Source organism: Syngnathus acus, chromosome 5 (assembly GCF_901709675.1).
Source record: "Syngnathus acus chromosome 5, fSynAcu1.2, whole genome shotgun sequence".
Classification (NCBI taxonomy): Eukaryota; Metazoa; Chordata; class Actinopteri; order Syngnathiformes; family Syngnathidae; genus Syngnathus; species Syngnathus acus.
In genome coordinates this window covers 4,136,505-4,152,601 of record NC_051091.1, presented here as the reverse complement: position 1 = coordinate 4,152,601, position 16,097 = coordinate 4,136,505, and the positions used below count along the sequence as shown (strand labels likewise).

At 44.0% G+C, this 16,097-nt stretch overlaps 2 protein-coding genes across 5 annotated transcripts in view; one reads left to right on the top strand and one right to left on the bottom strand.

The window, feature by feature from the left end:
- The window catches only part of si:ch211-232b12.5 (zinc fingers and homeoboxes protein 3), a 38,112-nt gene that overhangs the window by 9,993 nt on the left and 12,022 nt on the right, over positions 1–16,097 (bottom strand). For 2 of the 4 annotated variants that reach the window (XM_037251712.1, XM_037251711.1), the window contains exon 1: positions 4,013–4,331. The exons of 1 other annotated variant lie outside the window; for it this stretch is intronic. The gene's annotated coding sequence lies outside the window, so the exon portion shown is untranslated. Of the gene's footprint in view, positions 1–3,196; positions 3,387–4,012; positions 4,332–16,097 lie in introns of those variants that run through there. One more of the 4 variants, XM_037251715.1, reaches the window with a different exon arrangement.
- On the top strand, positions 7,338–11,160 carry fam83d (family with sequence similarity 83 member D). Its single transcript, XM_037251718.1, has 4 exons — positions 7,338–7,931; positions 9,098–9,265; positions 9,376–9,500; positions 9,774–11,160. Exons 1-4 carry the CDS (start codon positions 7,443–7,445, stop codon positions 10,594–10,596), a joined length of 1,605 nt encoding a protein of 534 aa, XP_037107613.1. The 5' UTR covers positions 7,338–7,442; the 3' UTR covers positions 10,597–11,160.

Sequence of the window (16,097 nt, the reverse complement as noted above, 5' to 3'; positions counted from 1 at the left end):
ACACACACACACACACACACACACACACACACACACACACACACACACACACACACACACACACACACACACACACTCAGTGCCGAGACACTCGCACACGCCCACCAACCTCAAGACTCATACACACCAAATTCCTCGGACTGCATCTGGCGCAGGACAAACTTTAATCCACACGAGCGTGTGAGCCACTTGGTTGAAAAGTCCATTCAGCGTCCGCGCCCCTTTTCAGACAACTTCGGGTGAGGTCTGAGCCATTTTCTTCCTTGGCAACCCAAAGCCGCCTCTCCGCTCCTCCAATGGTTATCGGCGGCGGGCTTAGTTAAGGAAATAGCACAAGTGAGCGTGCTTCAAATGACGCCCGTCACCATATTTCTCAATCAGACGTAGTGGTGACATCCTTAGTGTCTCCACGCATATGTTTGCTGTTACGTGTGAGGGCACAGAGTACATTGTTTTACAGAGCCTTCTATCTGCAGCCCAGATGAACGACGGACAAATAAACCATGGCGCGCCGAGGGAAAAAAAAAAAAAAAAAAGTCTGAGTCATGCATCCTTTTACATCACTTTTCATGAATAACTTCTTCAGTTCTATAGCCAAGACGACAGGCATTCATTTTGCAAGTGAAGAAGAAAAAGAAGAAAGATGGCGGCGTACCACACATTGTACAGTCCATCCTAAAATGGCGGACATCGCAACCACCTCCAAGCCTGGCGACTGCCAGCTCATGCATGGGACAGAGAAAGTGGCAGGGGGTTCTTTGCCCCCCCCCGGAGCACAAGTGTTTCTTTTGCTTGGAACTGTGCAAACACGCTGTTTTAGTGAGACCCGAGATTCGATATAGCAGAGACGGACGACAAAAGCGGCACTAAATAAAAGCTGAAAGCCTTGACTAAATTGCACCTGCGTAGTTGCGAAATAACCGAACCCTGCGTTGTGGTTTGCATGAAAAACAACAGGACCTTTGATTGGTTTGGTATTAAGACAGTTGATTCTCTTCTTAGAACTTGAGGAATATTGAACATTCCAAGTCAGCTAGATCTGCCATATGACCTCCCTTGGCAGAGGTTTCATTTTGAGCTGTGGGAGTCTCACACACACCCCAGCACAATAAACAAGTTGGCAGAGCACCACACAAAGTGCAATTTTGCAGGTAGACAGAGGCGTGATGTGCCTTCGCTGCGTCTCCGCCATTCCACGGCATGTGAGCACTCTGAGGGGCCCGTTGTGAACAAGAAAAAGTCTTTCGATGGAGAGAGTTGCGAAGCCGTCACAGGACAAGTAAAAGTGATGGCAGATAGTTACGATGGCCCCTTCACACTCTCCCTCCATTTTAGTGGTTGCTCTTACACTTCGGAATAGCGCCACAGTAGTTGCGGCAAAGTGCCAAAAGCACGCTTCGGTCGGCACAAGATGCGACAGTAACAATGAGGAGAACGGGGGTCGTTCTGAAGGAGACCATTTTTACTCAACAGGAGACGAGCGAAGCACAAAACAACAAACCGAGATGAAAAAGGGGCATTATGGAGATGAGAGTTACAACAATTAATTGACTAATCGATTGACAAATTGATCAATAAACATTTTTGTGATTATCACTTTGAGACCGATTTATATTTCAAAGGGTTCAAAAGCTCAGAATTCCAGTAAATATTATCCTATTACCATAGTTATAATTTTTAAATGTACTTTTTTGTTGTATTTATTTATATATATATATTTTTTTTTTTCTATATTTCAATTCAAAATGCGAGGCTCATATTTATATTTATTCACTCCACACAAAGTGGCATTTTTTTTCTTCTTATTTTAGCCCACAGCTAAAAGTCAACAGTGCGTCATCAACCATAACAGACCAAACGTATACCTGAAAGTGAGCTGCGTTCAGTAAACGCTGCCTCGGCGTTAGCCACTTCATCTGCCATTTGTCTCAAATGCTATTTTCACATTTGACTTTAATTTTATGAAATCTCTCCCTCTCTGTAGCTAAGACTGTTACTTAAATCACAGCTACTCACAGTCGGCTGCCGATTGAGGGACAAAAGCGGACCACAGCGCAGTCCTATTTCTGACTGGATGAAAGGGAGACTGGCTGGCCTCATTAGAGTAGAGTTCCGAAACAAGGCAGCCCGTTCCCAGTCTACATCCGGCTGGAGTGAAAAACCTCCACGCACACAAAACTGGCCGGGCCAACCGCGTCTTACTGGTCAAGCGCGCACACGCCCACGAATCAAGTATGAAGCATGTCCGCAGGGGAGCAGACTTCCACACTTGTTCTGGAACGGCCCTACGGAAAACCTCAGTCCTTTCCTTGACCTACATTACATGTAACGCCGTCACATGGTGAAATCATTAAAGCCCATTGCCAAAAGTTGCCAGTGAATCACGCCTGTCGAGCCAGCCAGGCTGCCACGATTCATCCGGCCTCGTGGAAGCCACAATGCTGTCCATAGTGGCAACAAACAGTCGGTAAGGAGAGACTTTGGGGAGACATGTTCACTCTATCCCTACTCCCAGAGCTCTACATGAGGATTCACTGCAGAGTTTACTGACAGATTCCCCCTAAAAATTCTTATATTGTGATTAGGGAGTAGGGTATAAGTAAAGGATTCAGTCATTCCTCCCAAACCTTGATCACACGCCCCCCCGACACACACACATGCGTCAGTTGTGCCGCAGTACAAGGTTGCTTTTAATTATGCATTCAACGAATTGATTTCGACAATAATTCGGAGGGTTCGATGCACGCTGATGTCATATTTATGAATGAAATACGATCACATCCACCACACAACAGCAAAATCCGCCTTCTTGTCCCTGAATCAAACTCACCGAAATCACATGACAACACCTGCGCCACAACTTAGACCAGTCTAGTCTACTTTTTGTCACCAAAATGTGCCAGGATTGCATAAGAGAACAGTGTTGCTCTGCCAGAGCCCTTTATGTCTATTTGTGTTGGATTGCTCTACCTATATTAACGTGCCAAACAACAAATACCCCAAAACAGAAAGTTATTTTTCTGTTTAGGTGCATCTCATCGTTGAATTCAGTACAGTACATTTGATTATCTAGTGATCATAGTTGCTTACTACTTTTCAAGATGCATTCTGGGACACATTGCGGGCCACAACATAGTAGATACTGGAGTCCCAACACAGCCACATGCCTCCTAAAGCGATCTGAGTACTTACGTACACCTATAAAATATGTTCCTCGCAGGAAGTGATACATCCAAAACCCCACTGGCAATCCAAACTCCGGAAAAATATGTAGCAATGAGCGAGCCTTGAGGACTTGTGTCGATGTGTGCGTGCGCGCGCGCGAGCGCGTGTGTGACTGAGTGGGTGTGTGAGGAGGGCAGAAGCACATGTTGGTGGGAGGAAGAGGAGGAAATGAAAGAGAGAGTCCTGTGCATTTGGGCCTACTATAGCAGGACGTGCATGAAGAGTGTAGATTTGTGACACTTGTGCGTGCGTGCGTGTGCGATTCGGCCGTCTTATGTTATGTGTGAGCCCACAGTTTTGCGTGAGTGCTATGTAGCGAGTGTTGCTGGGTTGGAAGTCTCTCCCAACTCATAAAGCTCAAGAGAGGAAACGCGGCGCGTTGTGCAATATTAAAAAAAAAAACCAATAATCAGATCCGCCACATTGGAGGCTATAGCTAGCGAGCTGGAGCGCACACGCAGAGGAGATCGGCGGGCTCCAAGTGTGACAAAGTGACGCGTAAAGCCATTTCAAGTCCATTCACAAGGCTCAGATAGCCTCACACGACCTCCCGAGACACTTGCCAACGGTCAGCTGGCACTCTACATAAAGCTAAGGAACAGTCAACCCCTCTCCCCCCCAAAAATCCTCCACCCCCTCCACCTAGTGTCGCCATTTTATACATAGGCGACTTCATATAAACTACAGCAGCGGATCAACATCCACAATTCAAGAACGAGACGTCATTTCGGTAAACAAGTTCGCAGCTCGCACTGCTCCGTCCCAGAAAGAGTAGATGTGTCCTTACCTCAACAGTCGGCACGGCAAAATGGAATCCGACATGAATATATAAATGAATAATATTGGATTAGCTCCGATCGCCGCGCTTTGAGGAGGAGAAGAGGCGAGCAGGGGGTGGGGGCTCTCCTCAAGTGAACCCGGCGAACTAGCGTGAACCCGTCAGTGACCACGGCAAGGTACATTACATGACAGGAGCTGCCCGGCCCGCTGCAAAACAACTATGGTCGGCGATGCAGGACGAGGCAGCTCCAAAAAATATAGCCAGTGTATTTCCTAGGAGCACGTGATTGGGAGCGTCATCCAAAATCCAGAAGCCCTTTCATCTCAAATTTTGGAGAGGGGCGGGGATAGATGAGCGTGTGTAATAAAAAAAAAAGCAGGGGGGGATGTATAGACTGGTTCTGTGCAACGTCACCACCCCTGAGACACAGGATGGCACACGAGAATCGAGGCACCAGAGTGGCTAGAACGCAGCCAAATACAACTGAGATGAATGAAAACAGACTTAATATCTCCGAAAGTGGTTTTTACCAGCAATAGGATATGATATAGACCCTGGGTTAGTTGCGTGACTCCCCGTGGAGTCACACTCCAGCACACAGCCCCGAAATCCAGAATTATATGGACCGAGGCTTAAACATATTTTATACTGTAATCCAAAACAAATATCTGTTGCCTGGATACTTGGTCATCAAAAATCCGTACATGGATTGGAATCCTGTTGGGTTCGTACTTTCTCGGTTTCTTCTATTTATATTTGTGTGGATTGGACAGTAATGTAATTCCAGGTCAAAATGTCAGTTACTAAAACATCTAAGCGCATGTGACAGCATTGCTGTTTCTCAACGGATTCAAGCTCAATAAACGAACAGCATGAGCGTCTTGTGCGGGTGGGTGGATGATTTATTACTTTTGAAAGTCCAAACACTCCATGTTGACAAAATACTGGCGTTTTTCTGCAACAATGTTAAAATAACAGGAAGGCAAAAAGCACACGGGCAGCTCGATGGGCTAATCCTCTGCCTCACAATCAAAGGGTCCCGGGTTTGAATCTCAGCTCATGCCCTCTTCTACGACGTTTGGATGTACCTAAACGGGATTGTCACCAGGTCAACTACGACCATAAGGAGGGCAAATACTGTCATCCCATATGTATGGCATGATGGGATTGCTCGGAGCTGCTGTGATGTATTCACTAGCACTGGAGCCTGCGTGTCTTTTCTGCAGTTCTTGACATGTCAGTTCAACAGGAGCAGCTCTCAACAGGCTACATTATAAATTATACTGTACAATTAATAATTTAGAAACGGACAGTGTGGTAGAATCTCGACTTGGTCGTTCTTCTCAGGAGTTTGCATGTTTTCCCCATTCTTGCGAGGTTTTTTTTCCAGCAAGTAATACAATTCTTAATGAAATAATATAAATATTGTAAACATTAGATTGAGATCAGGAAGAATCCACTGAACTGTGCAGGATGCACAGTGTAATGTGACACCATTTTTTTAAACATACTAGAAATTTATTTTGCCATAATAGTTTTGTCTTACCAGTTTGTCCAGGAATGAGTTCAAGACGTTGCCTTAAAATAACATTCAGGAACAACTAGATTATCAATTGCTAAACCGCTGCATAAACACAAAAAATGTGGGTGTGGTGTGAACAGTGAGTTGCTGCAAGTTTCATTATATAGCAGCTGCTTTCATTGGCAGGATTCTCACATTTTTGTTCCAGAAATTAAGTTCTCACTGGAAAGATGCTATAATATAATAAATCATATTTTTCACCACCAAATAGTAAGTATATTTGGATTCAAAGACTGCTCGAATAGCTTTACTTGATCTTTGAATACAATTCTCCGTAAAATACAAGAGTTGCACAAAACGATCAAAGTGGACTCAGCTCTATAGGCATCTTTTTAATATCCTGCTCATACAAACAATTCTCAAAACTCATCGCGTACCATTTTGTTCTAAACAAGTGAGCAGAGGTTATAGGTCAGCAGTTGTTCACCCCCCCCCCCCCCCCCCCCCCAGTAATTCTAAATAATCTCTAAAGTCAACGCTTTAACTTTGACAACCCAAATATTCACACATAACCATATGCAAAATAAACACCAAAGAAGGCCATGATGTTGTGTTTTTGCAATAAACATTCACATTTCTGTATTGTAACTTTGTTTCAAAAGGTTCTTTGCGATTATCCTGTAGCATTGTACATATCTGTTTTGCTATAAAAGTTAACTGTGCTGTATACTCAGAGCCTTCAGACCTCCAGGGGGCCCGAGGCAAAAATATGTCAACACCCTCCAAGAGAGACCAGAGAGACAACATTTGACTGACTCAAATTAAGTTTAATATGAAAAACATTTACAATTACTCAGTTTTATATAAACAGCTGCTCCACCTCCTACTCAGTAACAGCATCAGGTTTAGTAGATAAGTAAATAGAAGTAACAAATTGGCTGCACTTAAATTTACCGTATTTCCCCAGTTAATAGAATGCCCCCTAATAGCAGCTTGCCTTTTAGTAACCTGGTCTAAAACGTTTTTTTTTCTTCATATAAATTAATATGTTAAGAAGTCAATACCTCTTTCTTATTTCATTACCTGATTTAAAATGCCGCGACATCTTTGCAGCTACAAGTCTTCTCTACGACGACACGCTGCTGCAAGCCATACAGCGCTACTAGTTACAAGTTACAACGCGTAACAAAAAGTTGACGTCACGCGAGTCGCGCGAGGCCTGACGTGAACTGGGTAGTGCGCGTATTAGTCGCGCTGGTACTGTATAGTACTGTATAATAGTTTTCCAGTCAAAGTCAGCAGGAAGTATAGCGTGGCTCCATAGATAGACAAGCTGCATAATGCAAAATAAAAGGTATAGGTGGGAAAAGCAGCAAAATTATTAAACATATAATGTACAGTTTAGTGTATAATCCCGAATGCAATCCCTTCTGAACTATAATGATAAGCATAACGCTGATATAACACCGGTGGGCAAGATTTCAGGATAAGAAAAACCAAGGGCAGTGTTAGACGACGTCAATTCAACAAAACTAATCTAGCAAAGTATTTGTACCAACTAAAATCCTTCACAAGAAGTTGTTGCTGTCAACGACGGAATCAAGCAAGATTTAATAAGCGATTTAAAAAAAAAAAAAAAACACCAGAGTGAGAGGTCTCGCTGCTGCGTGCGGGGGTGAACGACAGCAAATCATGTTTGCATCCAAACCAACCAATCACATTGTGTTTACATTAAATTGACAGTCCAGCGGGACCAATCGAAAGTCACCATTCTCCTGGGAGTGTTCACCGGCAACCAATGGCGAACCGGGACAAACAGGAACTAGGGGAAAACACAAAATACGAAAGTCTGTACCTGTAGGTCAAACATCCTCCACCCAAGGAACGGTTAGCGCTCAGGTAGGGAAAGAAGCAATGGCTCTGTCACAGTGCCTGGACGACTCGCTCTTAAGGATCAAGTCAACTTTCACAGGGGCCGCGCAGTGTAGCCTGCAGGAGGTCTACATTGAGAGACACCGGCTCGCCTTGGAGGAACTCCTGACCGGGGGGGTCGAAAACTTTCTGAGCTTTCTCAGGAAGGAGTCCATCGCCAACTTCCTGTCGGATGAGGAGATCCAGTGGGTCGGGGACGCCGCTGTCGCCCCGCAGCGCGTGTCGGTCCTCGGCGAGGACCAGGCGCTGCAGGGGCAGACTCTCAGCAGCTCGGTCGACTGTTTGTCGGTCACTTATTTCCCCGAGATGTCGGACGTGGAGCCGCCGCCGCTGGAGATCGGCTGGCCCGCCTTCACCGCGGGCTCGTATCGGGGAGTCACCAGGGCTGTGGCTCACTTTCAGCCGAGTTATGGCGACAGCATCTATGCTTGTAAAGAAGCTGCAAGGAAAATGATCAGCAGTGCCAGAGAGGTACGCTCCAATCCTGTAGGCCTGCAACATCTCTTACATAAACCATACCTAACACTTCTTACTGGAAACATTTACAAGTACAAAACAGTATAGTGTATACGCCACTGTTTTATAGTACTTTGAAGAAGTAACTAAGTACACATACTTTGATTTTGGCTGTCTTGTAGGTAGACCACTACCACTTCAAATCCTTTTGCTTTTACAGGAATAGTAGAACTAAAACAAAATGTCATCCTAAAATCATGTTGGATAGTCCCCAAGGAATTTAGTTTGATCCTGATTTCTGTCATCTGCCTTTTTAATGAGATGAAATGACCAAAAGCAGGGACAATCAAAGGTAAAAGCCGAATGAATATTCATTGTGGTGTCATGTGCCTTATTTGAGCTGTCAGGCCTGTCTGCTGTTCAAAGAAGAAATTGTTGTGTGGTTTCAGCGGGACCTCGGGCCTTTGCAACCACTGCAGCAAATGTGTCTCAACTCGCTTTGGCTGAGTTTGGTTGCTCTTCTATTAGAGAGCAGTACTTCCCTCTGTGGAGCCAAATTAATATTTTATTTGTGGAAAATGCAGTAACCAGATCAATCTGGTAATGAGAAATTATCAAGGCCTTTTATTGTAGCGAGGCCCTCCGAGCCCAGTGTCTTTTTGCTGTACAAAAGACTGTAACCGTGCATAATTGTCATTGGGCAGACATTTTGGCACACGCTCCTTAAAATAATCCAAGCATTTTCATTCAAATAAGGCAGATTCAGATTGTACGTGTCTATGAGCAGATTGAAGACTTAAATCTGCGATTACGTTAACATCCGTGTCTAATCCTCGACACACAACAACGGCTTGTGAAATTCCACCCCTCTTGGTGAATATGGAAGATCTGCGCAAAACAAATCTCTTATAAAAATGGTGCTTGTCCTGTTAGAGAGGGGGGTGAATAATTTGTTTGCTGACCAAGTGTTGCTGCCGATTGCCATGGTAACAGACGACCGTCGAAAGACGGCACATCGGCACACATATTGCATGGGGGGGTGCGTCTGACACACGTGCTGAGATTTTTTCCAATAAGACCTTGCATTTGATACAAATGAAAACACAATCATGTGCCGCATCCAAAAAAACACAGCCGCAGCCCTGAAAGTAAATTATGTTCCCTGTAATTTTCCACTGCAGGTGATTGCCATAGTTACAGATTCCCTGACAGACCTGGATATCTTCAAAGATCTTCAAGAGGCGTGTTCCATCCGCAAAGTCCCCGTTTACATTCTGCTGGACCAGTCAAGCTGTCCCGCTTTCCTCAAGATGTGCACAAACATTGGCGTCAGCTTGGATGACCTTCAGGTACCCCCGCTGCAGTGTCAATATCTGCTGGCACACAATCTTTAAAATAATCCTTAAAGATTTTAGGTCGGCTCACTGTTGCCAACTCTTTTTTTTATTTATTCTTGAAGCAAATGAGAGTGCGAAGCATAACCGGCACAACTTATTATACAAGATCAGGAACAAGGATCACTGGGAGAGTTCATGAGCGCTTTATGCTGATTGATGGCAACCGTGCAGCTACGGGTTCATACAGGTATCTATCTTTTCGCTCCATAGAAATGAGAAATGTGTTTATTTATAATTTAGCATTTAGAAATGATCTTTTTGGGCCAGCCATTATTGAGTTGTTACATAGGAAACGATAACCCGCTAATTATTACATTAGTCAAGATGTAGCAAAATAAATAAGGATGTTGCATAAAACCGAGAGCCAATCAAACCTACTCCGAGCAGACGTATGAAAGAAGAATGAAAATAATAAAATACTGCCCTAGTCGAGAATGTTGATCAGTCTTTTTGTGTGCAGGTTCAACTGGACCGATGGCAAACTGAACACCAGCAACTTGATTGAGCTTTCTGGTCAGATAACAGAAAAGTTTGATGAAGAGTTCCGGATTCTTTATGCGCAGTCTCTTCCCGTGAATGCCCGAGGACTCGCCAGTGTACGAAACAGTGCCATCCTCGAGCACATTCCCAACAAGCATCTGCTCACCTCCTCCCCATTCCCAAGCAGGGAGAGGCCCTCAGAGCAAGTGTGTCTGACCAGCACACCGGGCCAGAAAATCAGCACTCTATCCCTACAGCTTCCCTGCGAGGGTCCCATCCTGGAAGTGGGTCAAAACGGCAGCAGCGCCTCAAACACGTCAACTATAGGTGACGAATTTTTGGATCAAGAAATCCTTGCCGCTGGTCCGAATCCTCCGGCAGAGGAGTCGGCAGCGAGCAAGCCTGTCCGCCCGACCGTGGTGTCCTGCCACGTGGCCACCCAGACCAGTTTTTCAGTGGCGGACGGTGAAGCGCAGACGGACCTCCAGCTCACCTGGCAGCCCGATCCCACCCGGCCCGTGACCGCGCTCAGCCAGAAAAAGACCGTCTCTCTTAGTATGAGCACCCCCACCCAGGCAGCTCCAGCTGGCACGCTGAAGGATTGCCTCAGCAGTCTGACGAAAGAGCGCCAGCACCACTACTCGGCCATCCGCTCCAAACTGGAACACATGATGGCCGCGCTGGCCCAACGGCAAGAGCTAGCAGACATTGCCGTGATGACTCAGGGTAGATGGCGGCTAGACAAAGCCATGCCGGGACCAGACCCTCGACGACTTGCTGAAAATGCAGCCACTGTCACATGATGACAGATGTGGACACTACACTTTACTCCTCACATGCCAAATGGTTGCTTTTCTCTTGTATTTTTTTTTATCCTGTCTTTATAACTTGGGCTGTAACGGTCGTGGAATAATAGTTGCTCTAATGATGTAGCAATTGTGCAATACTACTGTTACTGGGATTAATAACTTCCAGATGTAGACAATTAGGGATGTTCTATGGCACTTTTTTCAGAACGATACCAGTACGCGTCTCATGCTTTGAGTAATCACCGATCCTGAGTACTTTTGATATATAAAATTATATTTAACACTATGGCAAAAAAGTTTGACCAATTGTTAGTTTTAAAATAAAATCAATTAAATGGCGCCAGTTGACAGGGCTACATTTAAAGTTTTTTTTGGGTATTATTTTTTAAATCTGTATTTGATTCAACCCTAAATAATTTGAGCACATTTGTTATTTTATGAATGAAGTGCCTTTGTACTGAGGTGGCTGTTTATATCAAACATGGCTGTGGTATATGATTTGAAATAAACTTGCTCCTTATGCCTTGCTAATAATAAATGGTCTTTTCTTTGCTTCTTGATTGTGTTCACTGTAAGTCCAATTCCAAACAAGTTGTCATGAACAGTGCCTCGGCAGCTTCAAAACACACCAGGGAGCAAAGTGCCAGCACAAGAGAGAAAAAGCACTAGTGATGGATTTATTTGTTTTTTTCTAACTTTAGTGTCTCGACCAAATTAGTCAAGATGGCATCTGAGACACTTTGGAGAAGCTCTGTCATTGATTACGAGCATAGACAAGAAGCACTATTCACACACCCTAATCGGACTGAAACACTGCATTTCTTTCCCTTTCATAAAAATCATTCTTGTAATGATTCTTCAAAGAACCAGCTTTCCCCGCAGCATATTTCCTGACAGAAGAGAAGCAGGGGGTAGGAATTTGTTTAGAGCGCCATATTAGCAATGCTCTACTGAGCGTCCTTCTGAATCGCAAAGCAAAAACGAGAGGAAAAAAAAAAAATGTGGCTTTGCACGGACGTAAATGCTGCTGAGCCTGGCACGAAGAGTGTTTTCAACTTCCTATCGTGCACCCAAAGCCCCGCTGGGATGGATAGAAACACATCAGAGTTTTGGCTCTTGTAGTGGGAAGTGTGCTCAGTTTTCATCCCGCTGAGCTTGATGTGTCGAATGCTTCGCCGCCTGAGGTGCGACGATTCCGTATCAATGTATACACATTTATGAACCCGCAAAGGAGGAAGCCTGTTGGAGTTTTGGCAACACAAGAGTCAGATCCAAAACAAAGTCTTAATTAGCACAAGAACATTTGCACTTCATTTGATAATTTCCCTTAAGGCAAAATGTCAAGTTTCATTTTTAAAGTCTGATAACATTATGAAAATCTATCTGCGGTTGGGTCCAAAAATAATTGGAGAAAAAAAAACTACCACCAACTGGTAGTTTTTTCCATTGAGAATTTATTGGACCACATATTGGTAGCTCCGGTTCAAACATGTGCCAGTGCCTGATATCAACTCCGGACCTGGATCTGCTCCATCGTCTCTAAAGAGGCAATGGTCAAAAAAACAAAACAGAAACTCATACTACCTATAAACTATTCAAACGTTTTCAGATATACCTGTAGCTTGTGAGTGGAATGACATTCAAGAGTGAGCTTTGGTAACGTGCACGGTTGCTGGATGTACACTCCTGAGATCATTTATTGGATCCACTCGTGCACTTGAGTGTTTTCCTTAACAAAGGCCCGCCCGCATATGTGAATAGCTTGGCCAAAATAGCAAGCCAGGCTCATTCATTTTAGCATCTCACCGACTCAAACCATCTGACACGTCTTTCAATCTGTGCATGTTTATGACACGGATACTAATTGCCAGTTGACTGCTTAATGACAAAAATGTTATCCGGTACTCAGCCTTGATTTTGGAACGATACAAAATAATTAAGCATCACGGCAACTAACTGCAATGAACCAGAAGGAGTGAATTAGAAAACGAGAGAGTGTTTCGCACAATGCCACATTACGCCCGTTCCGATTTAATTCAGCAGACTGCGTTTAACCATTTTTTTAAATGAAGAAGGTAAGAACAGCAGGGCCTCGGGCGGCTGGCTCCTCCTGCGGAGCGCGCATCTCCTACCGGGCAAACACATCAAAAGCCATGGCATTCATTATGTAAAATGGCAGAGCTGAGAGAGGACTGATCTGCAAGTACATACAATGGGACTAATATGGAAGAGCGTCGTATTTGATTTTATTAGGTTGCTGCAAAGCAACCACCGGCTGTAATTAGGGGAGCAGCGGGGGAGCCACAACACAACAGTGTGCACCTATTAGCTGAGGCTCACAGGTAAACACAGAGCCTTTGCATATTTCCCTTCACGTGTCAATTAAAACACAATATCGAGATTATATATTTTTTTCTTGGGTGGGGGGAGCTGCCATTAAAAAAAGGCCTACTTGTACAAAGCATCACTTACACCTTTCGGCCGCTAGAGTGTGCGCTTTTCTTGCATATCAAAAACCGTCATCAGATTTTGTTGCAGTGTTGAAATTTGGGAAGGAGGAAATTAAGACAATTTTCACTCGTTCTCATAATATCAAATTTGGGATTTTTTTCTTGCCAATCTGTCGGAAAGATGAGCACAAAAGTACATTAACCAATTGTTGAAGATGTAAGTCAAGTATTGTGCAGGTAAGTATACCAAAGGTTTTTTCCCCCCCCACCAAATGGTAACCAAGTAAAAGCTGTCAACATTTCTGACAAAAAAGTGTCATATGATAACGTTTTGTTGGGCTCTAATCCAGTTATCCAGATTGTCTTAAGAATTACAAACCACTGCTATGCAAATTTCAAATGACCTTCTGCATTCTATTCATGCACATTTTAAGTGCATTAAAAAAAAATCACTCATCTTTATTATCTCTTGAAGTTTTCTCAGACTAAATAAATTCACCGAGCATCGAGATAATCATAAAAATCAATGGAAATAAGTATTGCAAAGACAAACGGAACTAAAAACAGGAAATAGAAGAGATTTCCCACACCACTGTGAGACTGATATTAGCTGGTAGAATCGACCAATGGAATACTTTCAGGAGTGCTTATGAAAAGTTATTTTATTGGCAATTAAGAGGATTGAAATTTTGTGCCTTAATCGAGAGTATTGGCAATAGATAAATAAACGGATGTTACAGTTTCATAAAATTCACTCTGTACAAGTTAAGAGTCTGCAGGGACTTCTGTGTTGGACAGCGCATCTCGACAACATTTGAGTTTTTGCAAGCTTCTATGATAAAACATTTATGAGCACAATGCAGCCATGAGGGCCTGTCGGTGTTTATGGTTTTCTATTGCGGCAGTATTCCCCCCCCCGCCACAAGTCCCACAGGAGCAAATAGATCAGAATGAAGCAGACAGTCTGCTCTCGTCACACGATTGATTATTGGATTTACGTACGTCTTCATGTTTATTTATAGGCTGCCTCAATGTCTGCACAGGATGGATTCTGCCTGCATGCGGTTGCTTGTCCTCTCACCTCCTCAATGGAAGCTCAGTTAGCTCTTTTGTCAAATGCTCCGTATCAGAATGTAACACAAATAGCCTGCCTGATCCTGACCTCTTCATTTCCATTATCACCAACGTGCTTGATGAGTTTGAAGTATGAGTACTTGCACTTCCTTTGTCAGTTTGTGAGCGACAGTGACTCCCAGAGGCCCAATTTGGCACTTCTACAGACTGCCAGCAAATGTGTTGAGCAATCACATTTCCTTAGGTGGGAGTACCCAAATCCAAGTGATGTGCTTGGAAATGATTCTTTTGGATTTTTATCATTCGTCTGAACATTTCAGTGCTGGGTGTTACGGACGTACGTATTTCTGTTTGTACTTACAGCCCTTACAGAACATGACTAAAAAGAGACACTGATAAAAAAAACAGCTTAGTGTGTGAATTTTGTGATATTTTTTGAGGGGGGGGCTAACTAGTGGTTGTCACTTTGACCAGCGTTTGTTGTATGTGGTGCTGAGTGGGAATGTTTTGCAAAGTGTTTGATTTTTGTGGTCACGATTCTCTCGTTTTGTAGGGTGAGTCACGGTGACATACGCTGACGCTCCCGCCGCACGAGGCCCCGGCTTCCTGTGTAATAGCGATGATGCTAGGCCCAATGCAGGTGGGAGTTATTGTTGATTAGCTTTGTGTGCTGAACTGCATGCTTACTTCAATGTGTGCCAGGAGCAGCCTTGGCACTATTTTTAGACGGGTACAGCTGCTCCTGAGCGAGCGCCCACCTCTCAAAGCAGCCATTCTCCAGAGATTTATGGCACGGGCCCATTAGAAGCAGCTGTAGCGTCTTAACACTTGCGTGTCCAAGTGGCACGAGCTGACGTAAGCGGGGCCATCGCATAGAATGCCTTTACGACGCTGCCTATTCTCAACAGCGTGGAATGCGGTTATTGGAGAGCGGGATGTTGCGGGATGATGAAACGGCAAGCGATGACTAAGCCTCCGGTCACAGAAGCACCTGAGTCCCACACAATCGACATTTGCGGCGAGCCGCTTGCGCACGGCACGTCGTGTCCCGGGACAGTACAGTACGCTCGTCTTTTAGCTGAAACAAATTGTTGCATTCGTCTCCTAATCTTTGCTCTGAGAGAAGAAAAAAAAAAAAACTTTGAATTTTGGTAAGGCCCTGAGGTACTCTTTGCACATTCCAAAAACAAGCAGTCCAGTGTGTTTTGTCCTCTGCATCAAATATTATGAAATAGAATGAAAAATATATATATAACATCAACTGCTTGTTTTTGTGGGGTGCTGCCTCACTGCCTTTAAGGCAAAATCACATGAGACTGCTGGGGATGTTTTATTTATTCAGTCCATTGTTTTTGGGGTTTGGCCCTCTAAATGTCACGTATGTAGCGTTCTTGTGTCAATGAGTTTGTTGTCTGCATTATTCAACGGGACACCTTATCAGCCAGGACGGCCCGCACAAGGCGAGTGTGGCACACAATGTTGTTCTACAACGTTCACCGTTAACTCTGGTGTCTATTACAGTGGCGCTCTATCCATTTATTGACGAGTCTTCTATTGATCTGGTCATTGATTTGCCTTGCAATCCATTAGCTATCTGTCTGTCTCAGCAGGCTTTCAAATGATCCATAAGATTGAGCTATTAAGGCGAGTAGTGGTGAAGTCCAAAGGTTGGCCATACATTCACGCAAAGCGCGTGTGCCGTTCTTGGCTTGTCATACTTGGGAGAGTACGACAAGGACATGCTATACAAGTTGCTTTTTTCAAAATTTTCAGTCATAAAAGAAGGAGGAATGTGCTTAAATTGTGTGCATAAGATCAAAAATCACAGAAATTGCACTGGTGAACAAATTAGTATGGTTTGCAATTCCTATTATTTTTGCAAGCTTGCCATGAAAATGCGAGATGCCATTATTCGAACAATTGAGACTCTAGCAAAATACAGGTTCACATATATTTAAAAAAAAAAAACAG